This window comes from Equus przewalskii, chromosome 22 (genome assembly GCF_037783145.1).
Source record: "Equus przewalskii isolate Varuska chromosome 22, EquPr2, whole genome shotgun sequence".
Lineage (NCBI taxonomy): Eukaryota > Metazoa > Chordata > Mammalia > Perissodactyla > Equidae > Equus > Equus przewalskii.
Window position 1 is genome coordinate 51,324,626 of NC_091852.1, and position 18,438 is coordinate 51,343,063.

The following is an 18,438-nucleotide window of genomic DNA, read 5'->3' on the forward strand; positions in this document are numbered from 1 at the left end:
AAGTCACAGCTGTGAGGGCTCTCCTGGAGTCCTGGAATACTCCCAGGGCACTTCTGAACCGGGCGGGGGCTTGGGCACCCCGACACAGCAGCAAAGTCCAACTGCTTTGCTAACTGACCGCCTAGCCAGTGTCACTGGTGAGAGCTGAAAGCACCTCCAAGTGCCAACTTCTCAACATGCCACGATGAGACAACCTGCAACGGGCAGAAGGCTCCACCCGATCAACTCCCACTGAAAGCTGACCCTCAGAAGGAGCAGGTCAAACGCCACGTGGAGCAAGTGGAGTACTGTAACACAACCCAAGACCGTGATCTGAAGCTCACCTTTAAGGTGACAGTAAGCCACAGGCTATCTCTGCTGAGGAAGAAACATTTCTAAGACATGTAATCAAGTTCCTGATGCCTTAAAGTAAAAACCTGTAGGAAGCGTTGATTAAACAACGTATTTAAACACAAGAAATCCTGCAGACGCCTGTGGTTAAATCGCAGCTCCATTCTCTGGCACAGCCAGGGAAGAGGAAGCTGGACCGTCACCTGAATACACGCATGCCCATTTGTTTGTTTTCTAAAGATACAAATCCACAGGAAAATGCGAGATGAGAGCAAAAACATTTCTGGAAGCTAAAATGCAAACAGACAAGTGACCTAGCCGACCTAAGGCAACAGTGGGGAGAAGGCTAGAACCAGCCATCTGCACCCTAGGATCGATTCCCCAAAGCTCAGCAACCGGCCGCACTGGGCACCTTCGGAAATGGGGTGAGGTGCTGATGAGGTGACATTAAGTCGGCATCCAGACCCACTTCACCCAGTGACGCAGGGCACTGGACCCCAAAGAGGCAGGCGCAGCTCACTGCAGGACACCGGTCCCCACATGCTCCCAGGGTGGAGGTCAAGGCCCCGCCCTTCTCCCATCCCACAGGACGGGGCAGAGTCCTCCCCTGGGAACGTGACCAGCCCAAGGGGAGTCAGAGACATGGCCCTCGGGGTGCTCTCCAAAGTGGCAGCAGCCCAACCAGCCAGGCTCCAGCAGAGGCGCTTAGACTGGGGTCCCAGGAGCAGCAGCATCCCCAAGAACTCGCTGGAAATGCAAGGTCTGGGGCGCACTGGACCTATCCAGCAGAAACTCTGGCATCTGTCTTCAGCAGCCTTCTGGGCAGCCTGACACTCGCTGCAGTGTGAGCACCCCTCCTGTACAATGAAGCTCCGGCCTAAACGGCAGCCACACGTCCAGGCTCCAAGTCAGCTTCTCAGGAGCTGCTGAGGTCAGCAGACAGCCCAGAGCACGAGACGAGGCGGAGGCCTCGGGCTCCACGGGGAGCAGGAAGCTGCTCGTCAAGCCTGTGCTCAGAGCCCGCTCCCTCCACGCGGCAACAGCAGCTGCGGCAAGCGCGCAATCTTCAGAACAACAAAGACAGTGCCCAGAATCTAACAACAGGCGCAGGGAGGAAAAATTCTCTAAGAAGTTTACAAGACATGGCTGGGAAATCCGTACAGGAAACAGAACCAAAAGAAAGAGGTGAGAAGAAGACAAGGAACGAGAGGCCACGGCGCAGGAGGCCCAGCAGCGAGCACAGGGGCCTGGAGGCTGACGGAGGGCGACTGCAGGGGCTCAACGCACAGACCCAGCAGCTGGGGACAGGCCTGAGAGCATCGGACACAAAGTGCCCCCTCCTGGAACCCTGGGCACAAGGAAGCTCCCACAGCTTCCAGGGAGGAGGAAACAAAGGGAACAAGGCGGAAAGTCAGAAAGACTGGATTTCTAGCACCATCTCCCAAACGGGCCCCCACAGCCCTGTTTTGTCTCAGCCACTGAAGAACGTGTGCACCCCAAGATGAGGGATCGAGCGGGAGCCAACAGCACGCCCCACGGGAGCTGAGGGAGGGCACCCCCAGGACGACAGCTGCACAGGAGGCACAGGGAGCCCAGAACCAGCACAGAGGGCAAAGCTGCACAGTGCCTGATGCACCAACTGCCGACAGGAGGTTCCGGTGGCTGGCCATGAGCTTGAGGGGTGACTCACATTAAGCCCAGCATCGATCATGGTGGGGGATGCTGCCAGCACACAACCAAACAGGCAGGTCCCCTGAAACTCCTTTCTATCCTATCCAATCAGCAGGGACTGGACCTGCCCTGAGTGAGGATGACGGGGATGAGCCAGCTGGGCTGGCAATGAGCAGGTCCAGCTGCTTGGCCCCTGGGTGCCACAGATGAGTCAGGACCCCTCAAGTCTTCAGATGTAAAATGGCAGCTGGAAAAGCTCAGTGCAGGATCTGGACTGGTTCACTGAAGGTGCAAGTCCAGCCGAGTTGATTGACATGGCCCGAGAGGACTCAGAGTGTTTGGATGAAGAGGAGGGCCGGTGTCTGAGTGCTGGCCCCTGACCACCTGACCACCAGTCCCCCGACTGCACAGCCCAGGCCGACATCGAATGGGCAAGCTGAGGGCCCCTGGGAGACATTACAGAAGGGAGTTCACTGTCGATCCCCCATCCAACCTATCACATCCCACAAAATAACCAACCTTCCAGCATCAGGAAGACGGCCTAGCGCTCGGACAAACCCACGGCTTTACTTAGTGGACACAGACTGAACAAGGAAATCTGAAATGGACAAGAGCCCAATGCAGGGACTACCTGGCTGCCAGTCACAAAGACCCTGTGGCGTGAGTGACCAGTGACCCGCCCCAGCTCTGAGCAAACTGGCTCTGCGCCCAGCACACAGCGTTACAGAACACACCCTGTCCTGCTGCCGAGGCCCGCACCGCCGGCTGGAACCACGTCGTGGAGACCACGGGGCCTGGCTGCCTCAGTGAGGCACTTGGTGATCAGATCAACTCTGGAAACAAGATACTCAACAGAGAACAAAACAAGCCGCCTGCTGGGGCCCCGGGGGCGCCCTGACAGCTGGAGGGCGCGCGCTGCGGGACCCCGGGCACCTTACCTTTCGACTGGATCTTCTCGCAGTTGGGAGAGATGATGATGCACTTCAGCTTCCTGAGCTTCAGGTGCTTGAGGACCTCCCTCAGCCCCAACACGAGCCGGCGCTTCGTCTTGGCCTTGACTGGATCCTTCTGGTACATGCGGTCTTGGAAACGGACCAGCTCTTTCAGCAGCTCCGTGACACAGGCGTCAACTTCTTTACTGAGAATCTGGCTACAGTAACTGAAAGGAACACCAGACATCGTCAGCTCCCATTGGCTGTGATGCTGCAGACGGGAGGGTGGACAGCACGGCCCCTCTCAAGAGCGCGCACCTCAACACCCCCACTGGTCAAAAAGGCGGGATTCCTGCCTGACTGGATTTTACGGCAGGTAAGGATGGGGGTACCCTCCCCCGCTCCCAGCTACAAGGGACAAACACCTCCACACCCGCCCTCCACCACGGCTTGCCACGCGTCCCCCTCTTGGCCATCTGCTGTGTGCCTCTCCTCATGAACACAAACATCCAGAGAGTCTACCCTGGGAGAAAGAGGGAGAACACAGGAGGGGAGGGGAGGATGCAGAGCTCCCCAAAAAATTACAGAGAAATTAAACCACGAGAGGGAACACAGATGTCATGCACCGTCACCTGACCACCCATTTCCCCAACCACAAACCTGGATTTAAGGGCACCTCTGACTCCCGTCAGGAAGACAGAGCCCTCACAGCAGCAGATCAGGCAACCCTGACATGTACTATCACTAGGGACCCGGAGTCTCCCACCAAGAGGATGAAAACCCGGGGGCCCAGCCTCTCAGCTTTCTGGGAGCAAGCACGTCCAGGCGGGAGAACCCAGTGCTCAACACCAGCAGGAGCACAGCCCGCCCCCAGTCGCGCAGCAGGCTCAGCGCCACGGCTCACTCACTCCCTGAACCTCCGGCTGTGGATCTTGGGGCAGGCAGTGCTGTCGGGGGCCAGGTGGCAGGCCTCCACCTCCTGGAGCCCAGCTCCCAGCGGCTCTTCTGACTTGCTCTCCAGCACAGGAGCGGAGGACCCCGACTCTTCCATCCCCGCTGGAGCTTCAGAGAAAGAGGTCATGACACAGCAGCTGTGGGCTCAGCGCAGATGGGGAGGGGTCCACGGCGGGGTTGCCTGGTGGCGCCTCCCAGGGTGGTGTCATGGGAGCAGCCAGCCTGGGCACACACCCGTCACAGTCAGACATCGCTGCTGAGTGTCACAGCCGGCAGCAGAATGACAGGAATGGCTTGGGAAAAACAGAAGAACCCAGCAACTTCCTGCTCTGCCTGGAGATGCCTCCCCAACCCCAATTTAGTTACTTTTACTGTGGCAAAATATCTATAAAATTGACCATTTTAACAATTTTTTAGTATGCAGTTCAGTAGCAAAATTTACTTTCCAATTTTGAAATTTAACCAGAACAAGTTCCTATCAGGAAGTTTTAAAATCAGGTTGTTAGTTCTGAATTTCTGCACTGAAACGCTTGAGACCGTTCCTGTAGCAAGTAAGAGCTGAACTCAAACCCCTGAACTACAGGGGTGCCTCAACCTGTTTACACACCAGACGGGACTTGGTAATAGCCTACAGTTACAAACGGTTACTTCCAGAGACTTCCAAGTGCAAGTGAGGTAAGAGACCTCCAGGAGAAGGAATTCACCCGCCAGGATGGCCAACAGCACAAAGACAACAGCCCGTGGGCCAGCCTCCACCCCGGGCGGAGCTGTACAACCCCTGGAAGGCTGTGTGGCAGGAGCCGCCAAGGCTGGACGGCAGCGGACCAGGCCCTCAGTGTGCCTGGGAAATGCCAGGCAGGAGAGGGTGCTCACATCCCACATCCTGCTTCCAAAGGCCCCCATGGAAGCTCCCCGAACGCCCCCCACCACTTGGCATGCTCTGCAGCAATGACGATCTGGAACTACCCCTACAGGCCAAAGACATACTCCTGGCCAGAGGGGCACACGCTGCCAGATTCCACTGGAACAACACCCAAAGGCTCGTTGGTGGGGCTGCGGTCGGGGCCAGGCCTCAGGCCGGGGGTGCGGGGACCGTGGAGCCGTTCTGCTCCTCAACTGGGCGCAGAACTCACTTTGTAAAAGTCCTCAAACTGTACCCTTGCGACCTGTGATTTGTGGATTGTCCCGAACGTATTCTTAAATAAAAAGCTTACTTCAAGGTAAACAGGTACTTTTCTATGACACCGTGTCTCGCACACTCGTGGGAACGCAGCTCTGCAGCCAATGGTGTTAAATCTCACAGCTGCTTCAAGTTTCGAGGACCATCCAATGACACACAGATCTATCTCTGGAGCCTCACTCCTGTCCCTCAGACTCCCACAAGCAGAGGCACCAGCAGCTCCGCCCACCCACGGGGACTCCTCTCACTGTCAAGCTGGGAGCCTGAACACTTCTGCATTCCTGAGCCTCGACGCCGCGTGCTTTCCCCACACAGGAGCCAGGGGCTGGCAAAGCTCCAGGCAGGCTGCTGCACGTACGGCTGCCCCCAATGAAGAATTCTTTAAGAAGCAACCCTCAACGGGTACCTGAGGGGTCTGCCTGCTCAAGGGCACGGTCATCACCGCCGCTCTCTGCATCCTGAGTGCCATCACTGCCGAAAGCTGGGCTCACAGCATTTTCCCGGAGACGCTGCTGCTTTCTCTCCTGACGTTCTTTCAAAATAATCTTTAAAATTAAATAAACGATTAAAACACTTAAATCCTTGTACTTTATAAGCTTTTCTGCAAAATAAGCCACCCAAGTTCAGCTTGTCAGCAGTGTGCCTGTTTGTGCCCTTACTCCCTAATCCCCCGGGGGCTGGTCCAGCCCTCTTACCTGCCACCCAGGAGCAGAAAGTCCCCCTGGTGCACAGAGCAGGGCACCCAAGACCTGGGCACTGATGCAAGTGTGCAGCTCGGCAGCCACTTGGCCCCAGGCAAGACACTCATTCCCCAGCTGAGACCAACCACACCCCCAGGCTGCTGAGAAGTGAATGAAGGATGTGTGTGACCATCCTAACAGAAGGCCCACCAGAAGCGCCCACTATTCGCCCAATCTAAACTACAGATCACTGAGGGAGCGTGAGGGTGGACAGTGTGAATGAGGAAAACCAGACTCCTATTTCTGGTTTCCTGTCCATGTCACTGCAGAGCACAGGACAGAAGGGTTTCCCTGTCCAGCAGCCGAGGCCACCCTGCTTCACACACTCCACCACATCACGTGGGGAGAGCGAGGCACCATTCTGCAGAGAGGCGTGCACGCATCTTGACGCGGCACATTCAAATACGGCGAACGTTAAACTCGAACAGCCTAAGAGCTGAAAGGAGGCCAGGGCCAGGGAGAGTGAGCCGGCCTCCCAGCGCCCCGTTTCAATGAACGCCACACACCTTCTTCAACGAGGTGGGCTTCTTGGCTTTGGGGACCTCTCTCTGCTTCCCCTTCTTCATCAGGGGGGCGCTGGAGTCCAGGGGGTTGTGCGGGGTCTTCACCTGGCTGAAGCGGTGGCCCTTCTGGGACATGGCGTCTTTGGAGAGGACCGGCACCGCTCCGACTGCAACACAGCAGGACACAGGCCTCAGGCCGCGCCTGTGGGCCGCCCGCCTCAGGGCCCCATGCCGCCCACCTTCCTCATCCTCACCAAACTGTCCCTAGACCTTCTTCCAATTGGCAATGGTTCTCAATAAAATCTAGTACCTTTTGGTAGAGATCTAAAACATTTATTGCTTAACTGTAGTCGAATCTCCTGGTTCCCAGTAGTCTGCTGAGGTGTGGATCTCACTTTTGGACAAGGATATTTTCAGGTAGTTCGTATTTAGGCCAGCTCTCCTGAGTAAGTCTCCGCCACCACCTTCAGCGACAGTGCCTTTGCCGAAGTCGGCCACTAGTTTCGCATGTTTATCTTCTATCTAGCTACCTTATAAATTTAGCCCTTACAAGACTCTCATACTACTTCTGGTTGATTCTCTTGAGTTTTCCAGACATAAACATACTTTCCAAATCCCCTCACATGCAGCAGGTGGCAATCCCCGCACACAGTCGACACAGCGTCACCACTACTACCCGAGACTTCCACTGCACCTTCCGGATCTGCTCCACTTCCCACCTTGTTCCTGCTCCAAGGAAACAGTTCACTTGTGCATGTGTTTCCCACTCTTCAGGAAAACTTCCAAGCACACACCAAAGAAAATACAACAGTACAACAACAAACCCCACGTACCTACTGTCCACCTTGAACAACCATCAATATTTTTCCTAACATTCTTTAGCCTGCATTCCCTAATTCTGGCATAGCCCGTTTAAGTTGCTGGTGTTCTGTCAGTTGCCTATGTCCAGTAAGTCTCACCTGCCCAGTTCCCTGCTTCAGAGCACGCAGGCCCTCTACACCCTGCTCCAGGCTGCTTCTAGCGGTGGCCATGGCACAGGAGCTCATCTTTGGAGCCTTGCTCCCATGCTATGCTTGAAAAGTACAGGTGACTGTCTCTGTTCTTCTCATCAGCTCTGCTTGACAGGCAGCCCTGTACATCTGCTCACTCACCCCAACTCCAATGCCACCTCCAAGATCAGAACCTCAACTGGCCTCCTGCAACACCTGCCGCCCAGGCCCTCCAGCCCTGGTCCCTCCTATCTGCACCCCACTGCCAGGCAACTCTTCACAGAGCGTTAACAGTGGGTCTTGGGGAGTCCCTTCCCAAGGCAGAGTGAGGAGTCAACCAATCTTCCCCCAAAAGCAGCCACCAAGCTGGACAAAACTGCCAAAACAATCATGTCGGCCCTCCAGAAAGTGACCAAAGGCCCACCACAAACTGAGGAGCGTCCACTAACTCCAGGTGAGGAGAGCCTGGTCAGGGGTCTGGCCTGGGCTGCTCTCATCCTATCCCTGCTCTGCTAATTCGACCCAGGCAGAAAGGCGGGGAAAACCAGCAGCTCCACTGTTTCTGCCTTTAGAAGGGGCTTGCTGGATTTAGAGTGTGGTCACTCAGAGAGGTATCTTGGCAAACAGGGAGGGCGCAGCAGCTCAGCCAGCCTGGGGTGCCATCCTCTGTGGGCAAGCACAGAGCCGCAGACCAGCTGGAGCCTTCCAGGATTCCCAGGAGGAGAGCAGCCTCAGGGAGATGCACACCCCATACATCTGGGCTGGCTCTGTGCGTGTGCAGCAAGGCAAGAGCCAGGCCACCCACACACTCCTAGGCAATGTCAGAGCCCACGTGCATGTATAGGAGACACGAGGCCCAGCAGAAACTGCGCCAGGCAGACCTGACCATGGCGTGAGGGCCGAACGAGCTCTGAGCCCACTCAGACCTGTGAACACACAGTGGAGGTTGTGTAGACTCAAGATGTTTGAGCACAACCTCTGACCCATCTGTGCTCTGTAGACACAGGGGTGATGCCTGGCAAGGCAAGCCAAAAACAAAACAAAAACAAGAAAACATAAGCAGAGACATCATCAACCACATACCACGGGGAAGACAGCCTGCAGATTCAGATCAGGGCAGTTACTTAAAAGGAAGAAAACCATCACCATCACTACTCTCAGAAAGAAAAAATCATAATCCAGAGTTGCTATATTAATCAAAACATTCAGTATTAAACAAAAAATTTTGAGACTTTCAAAGAAACAAGAAATTGTGATCCATAGTAAGGAAAAAAGAACTTAACAGAAACTGTCGTTGAGTGTCCCCAGCTGCAGGATGCAGCAGACCAAGACTTCAAGGCAACTACAAGAACAGATTTAAACAAAGGATTTCAATAAATAGAAATTATAAAGCATGGTGGCTGAACAGATTTGAGATGGTAGAAAAATCAGGGAACTCAAAGATAAATCAATAGAAAATATTCCATTTAAAGAAAGACTTAAAAAGACTGAAAACAATGAGCAGAGCCTCAGAGACCTGTGGGGCAGCATCAGGCTGTCAATACACAATCATGCATCACTTAACGACGGGAACGCCCTCTGAGAATGCATCATTAGGCACCTTCACCGTGTGAACATCAGAGTGTAATTACACAAACCTAGACGGTAGAGCCCACTACACACCTAACAGCCACACAGCAATCATCTCATAGGACCACCATCATACATGCGGTCCATCACTGACTAAAACATCATTATGCGGCACGTGACTGTACATAGAATGGGAGTATCAGGAGAGGAGAGAGGGAACAACAAAAATTCTTTGAAGAAATAATGGCCCTAAACTTCCCAAATTTGATTAAAACATTTATCTACAGAGCCAAAAACTACAACCAATCAAAAGTAGGATAAATACAGAGCTCCACACCTGGACACATCACAGTCAAACTGCAGATGGTCAAAACAAAGAGAAACTATGGAAAAGCAGGAAGAGACTGAACAACGTGTCACAGAAAGGGGAACAATTCAAGTCATACTTGACTTCTCACTGCAAACAGTGGAAACCAGAGGGCAGTGGAATGACATTCAGTCTTGGAGAAAACTGTCAATGAGGAATTCTATACTCAGCAAAACTAGCCTTCAAAAAATGGAAGCAAAATAAAGATGTTCCTAAATAAACAAAGACAGAGAGTCTGCTTCTTAGAGAGCTTCCAGACAATACGAAAGGAAATGCTTCAGAAGAAGGACCGGAAGAAGTGACACCAGATGGCAACTGAATCCACAGGAACAAAAACACTAAAATCACAAATATAAAACTGGTAAATGTGAGCTTTCTCCTCATTTCTTCTCTCAACTTCTTTAAAAGATATGACTGCATAAAGCACTAATTACAACGCTGTATGTTTGCTGCAACCTATGACAACAGCAGCCCAAAGGAGGAGGAAGGAAACAGTCATACTGGAGTAAAGGCTCTCCAACACATCAACTAAGACTTACAATGTAATTCCTAGAGAAACAAAGAAAATAATTTTTAAAACTAAAGAAAAAAATCAACAAAGGAATCAAAATGATACTCTAAAAATATTTATTCAACATAAAAGAAGGCAGTTAAGGAGCAACAGAGGAACAAATAAGACAGAATCGGAATAAAATAGCAAAAGCATAATAAATCCAACCACAGTAACAATTACATTAAATGTGAATGGACAAAACACCCCACTCAAAAGGCAGAGACTGCCAGACTGCATAAAGGAAAGATATGACCCTTTGCTGTCTACAAGAAGCATATCTCAGGTTTAATGACAATGTCAGCTAAGTGGCCAGGGCTACTCTTCCCCACACTGCTGGTAAACGTGTGCCTCTCCCCCTCCTCAACCCAGCCAGCCAGCTTGGAAGACCTGATCCAGGCTCCAGAACATACGTGAGACCCCAAAGACCTGTGAGTTAATTGTGTTCTAGCCACAAAGCCTGCAGAGGGGTATTTGGCATTGTCAGCTAAAAATAAAGAGGAATTTTGAATTCCATTTGGTTAATTTTTACTTCTGACGGTTCCACTAGTGATGTCAAAAGGGAAGGTAATAGGATTTGGGCATTCCTGGAATCTCTGGTCAAAATATCATTTCAATACTGTCAAGATCCCAGCCTCACAATCCAGCTGCCTCAAACTACTTAAAAATATGATGTGAGGGAACTCCTCGCCCACGCTTCACTAAACTGTTTACTTCATACATGATTTCACCCAAAATGTCCAACTTGAACCTAGTTGCAAAAGAGCCACCTCCTACCCCCTCAGAGGCAGTTCCTCCCCTTTTCCTGCTTTCACCTTTGACTGGAGGTCTGGAACATTCAGTCCATAGTTTACATGTGGAATAAACAGGTGTCAGACATAGTTATTCCACTTCATACTGTTACAGACTTCATGGATCCCTCTGCCTGACACGACCACCTGGTTGCCTCCATCCACCACTGCAGTCCCTGCGAGCTGACCTGCTGGGCTCTGAAGAGGGGTGTGCTGAACTGTGCACACTGTAGTGCAATACTGGTACACTGCAACACTCAAGAGAGCACACAAGAATGGATATGGGACAAGACGTAAGCTGAATGGTGTGAGACCAGGCTCCGCTTTAGCACCCTTTCCTGTTCTCACATGCATTCGCGATGAAGTCCTATCACAACAGGGGACCTCAAACCGCTGACTGCTGGCACTGCCCTCTCCTCCTCCAGTTACGATTCAACACCAACAATGACAGAACTATCGCCACTGAGTGTGGCCGCCCCTCCTCAATTTCCAACTAGTCAACACCACATACTTCTATGAAGTATGGAGAGACCCTCATGCAACAAAAGACTTCCCGGCAGGCTCCCCGGGTTGCTATACTCCAGAATCAGAGGCTGGGCAGGGCACTGTGCAGATTCCTCTGGGGGTGATACAGGGTACACACGAAACACTTGCTCTGAAACACGTCCAGGCTATGCTAATGTCTGCTGGGAAATGAGTGAAGCCCTGCAGTGTGCATGGATATGTATGTGTGTGTGTGTGTGTGTATATACTTATTTTCTACACATTATGACATTCTGACATCCTAAAACCTTTCTAGCTAGGGAGAGTCTGCCCCGAATGAGGCAGCCACTCTGAGAGACAGCAACAGCACGCCTGTGACATGCAAACCAAACAAGCCAGAGCCAGACCTCCGCTACATGACCAGTGCCCAGGAGGCAGTACCCTCTGTCTTAATCACCCCAGCGCCAGGTACCAGACAACTGGGGACCACCCTGAAACCTAGAACTCACCAAGATTATTCAAACTGGCCAATCCCAAACCATTTGCCCTGCCCTGCCTCACCTTTCCAGTGGAAACCCCAAAAAAGGCCCTGGCCTAAACCCAGGGGTAAAATAAGCTTTTTCTTTTTTCTTGAGTCCCTCCCATGTCCTCTCATGACTACACCTGACCATCTCACCAAAAAGTACAAAATAAGCCCAATGCTAACTGTTGAGGACAAGCTGAGTTGGCCCATAGACAATCCATAAATTATCAACTTCCACCAAAGCACCTGGATTGGTCTGAAAACAGTGATACACAGCAAGAGCACTCCAGGCTTTTGCCAAGACAAGACAAGTTGAGAAAACCAAGTCGGAGGGAACGCTATCTAAGGGGGCAGTGGTCTCAAGCTCTGGTGCATCTAAGAATTACTCAGACACGTGATGTGAAACTGGATCCTGATATAAAATGACCAAAATTGTTGAGACAATAAAAAATTTTAAATAGAGACTGGAAACAAGATGATGACAAGAAATAATCATTAATATTATTAGATGGGAGGATGGCAGGGTAATTCAGTTAAAGATAAACTCACCATCAGTTAGAGATGCTGAGTGAGGTGCTTATAGATGAAATGACCTACAAGTTTCTTTAAAATACTTCAGGGGAAAAAAAGTAGGGTTACAGATGCAACAAGACTGGCAAAATGCTGATAATCGTTGGAGCTGGGGAAGGTGCACATGGTGGCAGAGTTCATCATATTCTCTCCACTTTTAATGATGTTTTAAATTTTCCATAATAAGAAGTAAAAAACAAAGACAAAAGAAAAGAAAAACTCCCATTCCCAGATCCTGTGCCTGGCGCGTCTAACATACCGCATCTGAGGCGTGCCCAAAACCTGCATTTTCAGCCTGCTCACAGGTAAGGCCATTGCAGGCGGTCCTGGGAAGACAGCGCGACAACACAACACTGGGTTCAGGAATACACTGTCCACTGGTGCCTCAGCCACCGCACTCCAGCTGACATTAACTACATCCAGACATTTTAAGATTGTACTCCAGGCTTTTAATAAAGATCACTATGACAGTGTCACATAAAACTTGCTTCTGCTGTAGCCCCTTAAGGCTATTTAGGAAATTGCTCACTATATCATTCAGCAACCCATATAAAATGATCCAAGGGAGAAACAGCATTTAGAATCTTCAGCTTCAAAAATATCCCACCTCCACCCCCACCACAATAGCTAAAATTAAGAAGACCAACAGTTATACCAAACATTGGTGAGGATGTGGAACCACCAGAACTTCCCATACATTATTAGTGAGTGTAAAACAGTACACAAGCAGTTTGCAAGAAGATCTGGCAAATTTATAAACTAGATATATACCTACCACGTGGCCGAGCAATTCCACTCCCAAGAGAATTGAAAACAGCTACTCAAACACACACGTGTACACGAATATCCATAGCATTATTATTCAAAACAGCCCAAAGGTGGAAACAACCCAAATGTCCATCCACCAATGAATGGACAAACAAATTGTGGTCAATGGACTATGACTCAGCCATAAAAACTAGGGAAACACTATACATGAAGACGGACGAGAATCTAAGACATGCTAAGTGAAAGATCGACATGAAAGGTCACATGTTGTATGATTCCATTCATACAAAATGTCACAGGCAAATCCACAGGGAAAACACAGACCAGTTGTTACCAGGGGCTGATAGGATGGGGAAAATGGGAGCTTAATGGGTACAGGGTTTCCTTTTGGGGTGATGAACATGTTTTGGAACTAGACAGAGGTGGTGGTGATGTGTTAAATGCCACTGAATTGTATACTTTAAAAATAGTTAATTTTATGTTATATGAATTTCACCTAATAAAAAACAAAAAGCAACTACTGACACACATACACAGCAGGAGCAAATCTCAAAAATACTGTGCTGAGTCAAAGAAGCCTTACACCAAGGGGCGTACACTGTAAGATTCCATTTCTATGAGCTTCTAGAACAGGAAAAACTAACCTATGGCAGAAAAAAATCAGAGCCAAGGGTGCTTAGGGCAGCAGCCGGGATGGGCTAGAAAAGGCCTGAGGAAACTGTCAAGGGCACTGATGGGCTCTACGTGGCTGGGAGCTCGGGTTACACAGAGTTATCTGTTTGCCAAAACTCTTCAAATGGTGCACTTAAGATCCATGCATTTCATCATTTGCATATTTTACCTCTGAGGGAAAAGATAAGAGAACCATAGATAAATATTGAACTCTAGTTAATGCATGCTGCAACACACAGGATATAAAATATACTGAAGTGTGCAACTTACTTTGAAACGAGAACTGAAACATACTGATGGATGGCTAGATCACAGTCAGCCTACTTTTCCTTAAAGGGCCAGACAGTACCTATCTTAGGCTTATAAACACATGCGTGCTGCAATACTTGACTGCCGTTACCGCTCCCAAACAGCCACAGATAATCAGATGAAGAGGTACCGGCTGTGTTCTAATAAAACTTCTATTTACAAGAGGTGGCCAGTGGGCCATAGTTTGCTGACCCCTGGGATGCTTATGTGACAGAAAGAAACAGCTAGCAATCGTACAGCGTAGGTGGTGAGTACAGAGTTCACTATACATTTACTCGGCTTTTCTGGATGTTTGAAAACTTTCGAGAGAAAAAAGATCCCACCTCCCCTGAAGAGACAGATCACGCTCAGCAGTCCTGAGACTAAAGCCATAGTAAACACCACCAGTTAGGGAGGCAGACTTAGCTACTTACAGGCGAAATGATAGGACGCCTACAAGTTGCTTTAAAATGCTTCAGAAAAAGAATAAAGTAAGCTTCTTTACCATTTCCCTGGGTACTTGTATTTTTTTTAAAAAAATGCAGTTATATTTCAAATAAATAAATAAACTGCCTCAGAAGGAGGAAACATACTTAAAAGACTATACTGGCGAATGTGCATGTTTCTTTCTATGACACACTGCCAATTTCACCTGTCTTGGCTCTAAGGCAAGCTGTTTCAGAAGAGAGGATGATGGCATCAGCATTGAGCCTACGCAATGAGCTGCGTCCCCGTGCACAAGGAGGTCATTCGTTTCTATGAGATGCAGCTTCCTAAACTATACAGGACACTTATATACCCTAAGATTTTTAGGTACACAATGTCATCATATAAATGAGGAACTCATCTTTTAATAAGATCTATTTCTTAAAGTCATCATATTTAAATAACTTTTAAAACATTTGTGGTAGGGGCCAGCCCCGTGGCTGAGTGGTTAAGTTCGCGCACTCCGCAGCAGCGGCCCAGGGTTTTGCTGGTTCGGATCCTGGGTAAAGACATGGCAGGGCTCATCAGGCCACGTTGAGGCAGCATCCCACATACCACAACTAAAAGGACCTACAACTAAAACATACAACTATGTACTGGGGGGATTCGGGGAGAAAAAGCAGGAAAAAAAAAAAAAAGAAGATTGGCAACAGTTGTTAGCTCAGGTGCCAATCTTTAAGGAAAAAAAAACCCACAAACATTTGTGGCAAAATATTCCTAACATCAAATGTACTATTCTGTTCTTAAGTGCACAATTCGGTGCGATTAATTACATTCACAATGTTGTGCAACCACTGCCACTATCCATTTCCAAAACTTTCTCATGCTCCAAACTGAACATCTGTCCCCATTAAAGAGTAACTCCCCATTTCCCCTCCCCTTAGCCCCTGTAACCTCTAAGCTATTCTCTATCTACAAATTCACCTATTCTAGATACTTCATGTAAGTGGAATCATACAGTATTTTTCCTTTTATGACTGGCTAATTTCACTAAGCACAATGTTTTCAAGGTTCATCCATGTTGTAACATGTGTCAGAATTTCCCTCCTTTTTAAGGCTGAATAATATCCCATTGTATGCATATACCACATTCTGTTTATTTATACATGTGTTGATGGACACTTGAGGTGTTTCCACCTTCTGGCTATTGTGAAGATGCTGCTATAAACACTGGCATACGAGAATCTGAGTCTGGTTTTAATTCTTTAGGGTAAAGACAGAGGAGTGGAACTGCTGGGCCATATGATAACTCTGTACATAGTATGCTGAGGAACTGCCAGACTGCTTTCCAAAGTGGCTGCCCCATTGTACATTTCCACTACACAGTACAAGGGTTCCAACTTCTCCACATGCTTGCCAATGCTTGCTGTTTTGTTTTTGATCATAGTCATCATAGCAGATGTGAAGTAGTGTCTCACTGTGGTTCCGACCTGCATTTCTCTAATGACTAACGTTGAGGATTTAACACGTGTTATTGGGTACCTTCTTTGGAGAAATGTATTTTCAAGTCCTTTGCCCATTTTGTAATGGGGGGGGTTTGTCTTTGTTGTTGAGTTGCAGATGTTATTATATATTTGGATATTAAACCTTTAGCAGATATATGATTTGCAATATTTTGCAAAATTATTGTGCTTTCAGCATCCTACCTAAAAGTTCACTGTCTAATCCCAAGTAATGAAGATTTACCCCTGTTTTCTCCTAAGAGTTTTATGGTTTTAGCTCTTATGTTTAGACCATTGATGCATTTTGAGTTACTTTTTGCATATGGTGTGAGGCAGGGGTCCAGCTTCATTCTTTAGCACGTGAAATACAGTTGTCCCTGCACCACTTTTGAAGAGGTTGTTCTTTGTTCTTTTAATGAACTTAGCACCCTTGTCAAAAGTCCACTGGCCATAGACATGTGAGTTTATTTCTGGATTCTTACTTCTATTCCTTTGGTCTATATCTATCTTTATGCCAGTACCAGACTGTTTTGATTACATGTAAATGACTTTTGATGACAAGAGAAAATAGTGTATCTGAAAAGAACTTGCAACCACTTGTCCGAGAAGAAAGGACTCTTACCTGAGAACACCACTGGCTTGGAGGACTGCTTTGCATTCTGGGAGTGCTGCTTCTTTTCCAGTGCTGTCAGCATTCCCCCCAAATCCAACTGCACTGGAGTTTGGCTCTTCTTTCCACTATTTTTAAAATTATTCTAAAAAGTTCAAAAATTAGTTTATTTACAATACTGTATTTTACAAACTGTGCCTTTCACTTTATGACAAAAAGTCATTACTAAAGATAAAATGAAACAAACTTAGAGACTATAAAAATCTTAAAATAAAAAAAATTAAAGTAATTAAAGAAAAAACCCAATCAATCCTGTATTATCTGCCAATATTACCACCATGGTTATTTCTTCCTCCTCCTTTCGTAAGTCTACGTTTATATTAAACCACCTACGAGTCTGTCTACACCTCCAATGTGAATAACAGTGTACACTACAGACAAGAAACCAAGGTTATATCAAGTCTTTGGCTATAAAAGTCTGTGTGTGAGGCTAAGTGGTTGGTATTATTGCCTCCTTAGCACCATTCACTCTCCAACTGCCAAGTGAGACAGCAGCCTACCAGGAAATCATGCGGAGGTGGCCAAAAATTTACACAGGTCCAAAGCACACCCAGCAGATGAGTACTAAATTTAGGTACGAAGTGTGATGTGCTCTAAACATTATTCCTGTAAGAGCTGTGACTTGGGTTTTGAGACGGTACAGAGGGTCGTACGGGCACGCTGTCTCAGCTCTTCAGCACCTCCAATCCTGCTCTCCTCCCCCTGCTCTCTTCCCTGACACCAAAGCCCCACTGGCTGAGAGCTCACGTCAAGGCCGAGCCTACGTGCAGCAAGGCGGACAACAGAGACCTCTGCAGGGATGGAGGACGACTAAATTATAACATGCGAACACAAAGTTAATTCGCCCAAGGGTTTGGAATTTTACTTTCCACCAATGTGAAAATAATTACCCCACTTTGAAAGGGAACATGACAATCCACATGCTCGAGAGGAAACAGCCAGAAGTATGTGGGTTCTCCATCTAGACATGAACCACAAGTCATTCCTGAACCCACAGTGGGGCTGGAGCACAAGGAGAATCCCCTCTTCACCCTGTTTGACCACTTACAGAGTGAAATTTTGGTGACTCTTATTTTCCTTCTGTCAGATATAACTGCCTCACAAAGGAATTCTTCTGTTTCCTGAATAAACTAACTCAACGTTTTTTCTTTAAATCAAAGTTCCAGAGGCAGTTTGTGTCCCCCTCCTTTCTGATACAGCAGTGGCAGTTACCAACAGTCTTATTAGAAAAGTGACGAAACATTTTAGCTTAAGAGCAATTCTGTTTCAGCAGACTGGACGTGTTCTCCAGTGAAGGAATGAATCAAAACAAAACCACGTGTCTCGGTACACAAACAGGGCTGGAAAGCAGTTTTTCTCAAGAGTTTAGTTCAGCAAGAAAAGTTAAGCCCAAAGCAATTGTGTTTCCAATCTAAAAATTACCTGTGGCTGCGGTTTAGACTGAAATTTCGGAGACTCTACTCTGTCTCTTCTTTCAGATGCAACTGCCAGATTGGGAAACTCCTCGGCATCCTAAGTAAACCACACACCCTTTAGCTCTGTGAATCAGAGAAGCAAATACGCCCAAAGGCGCCTTTTCCTCACTCATATTTTCTTTCTGTACTAAGTCCCATAAAAGTTCTCAAGGTGATGTACGATAGCCCAAACACCTGTAACACTGGTCTTCGGCTTTATTTTACTCTTAGAACAAATTTAAAGACGACAGTGCTAATCCCCCTGCCCCCGAGAGCCAGCAGGGGCCCCAGGGTGTGGGCACACCAAGCAGTCCACAGAACTGCCCCGAGCACCCTGGCACGAGTGCTCAAGCACACATCCTTCAGCAACTGTGTTGACTTAGGGAAACTGTCAACCTAGACTCAGAAAATGGAAGCATCCTGTCATGTATGCTAACCCCAGGCTGAAGAAGGGCAAGGGCAGCAGGTTCTACACAACAATGTTAAAATCACTTAAAAATGCCTCT

At 48.4% G+C, this 18,438-nt stretch overlaps 1 protein-coding gene across 3 annotated transcripts in view; it reads right to left on the reverse strand.

The window, feature by feature from the left end:
* SECISBP2 (SECIS binding protein 2) overlaps positions 1 to 18,438 on the reverse strand; it is a 39,580-nt gene that overhangs the window by 5,197 nt on the left and 15,945 nt on the right. For 2 of the 3 annotated variants that reach the window (XR_011531370.1, XM_070589822.1), the window contains exons 9-14: positions 17,901 to 17,990; positions 16,431 to 16,563; positions 6,314 to 6,477; positions 5,474 to 5,612; positions 3,842 to 3,995; positions 2,940 to 3,160 (exon numbers count right to left, since the gene is read on the reverse strand). Coding sequence is in view for 2 of the 3 variants with exons in the window: in XM_070589822.1 (XP_070445923.1) it covers positions 2,940 to 3,160; positions 3,842 to 3,995; positions 5,474 to 5,612; positions 6,314 to 6,477; positions 16,431 to 16,563; positions 17,901 to 17,990 (901 nt within the window). In the remaining variant the exon portion in view is untranslated. The remainder of the gene's footprint in view (positions 1 to 2,939; positions 3,161 to 3,841; positions 3,996 to 5,473; positions 5,613 to 6,313; positions 6,478 to 16,430; positions 16,564 to 17,900; positions 17,991 to 18,438) is intronic. The other variant, XM_070589823.1, reaches the window with a different exon arrangement.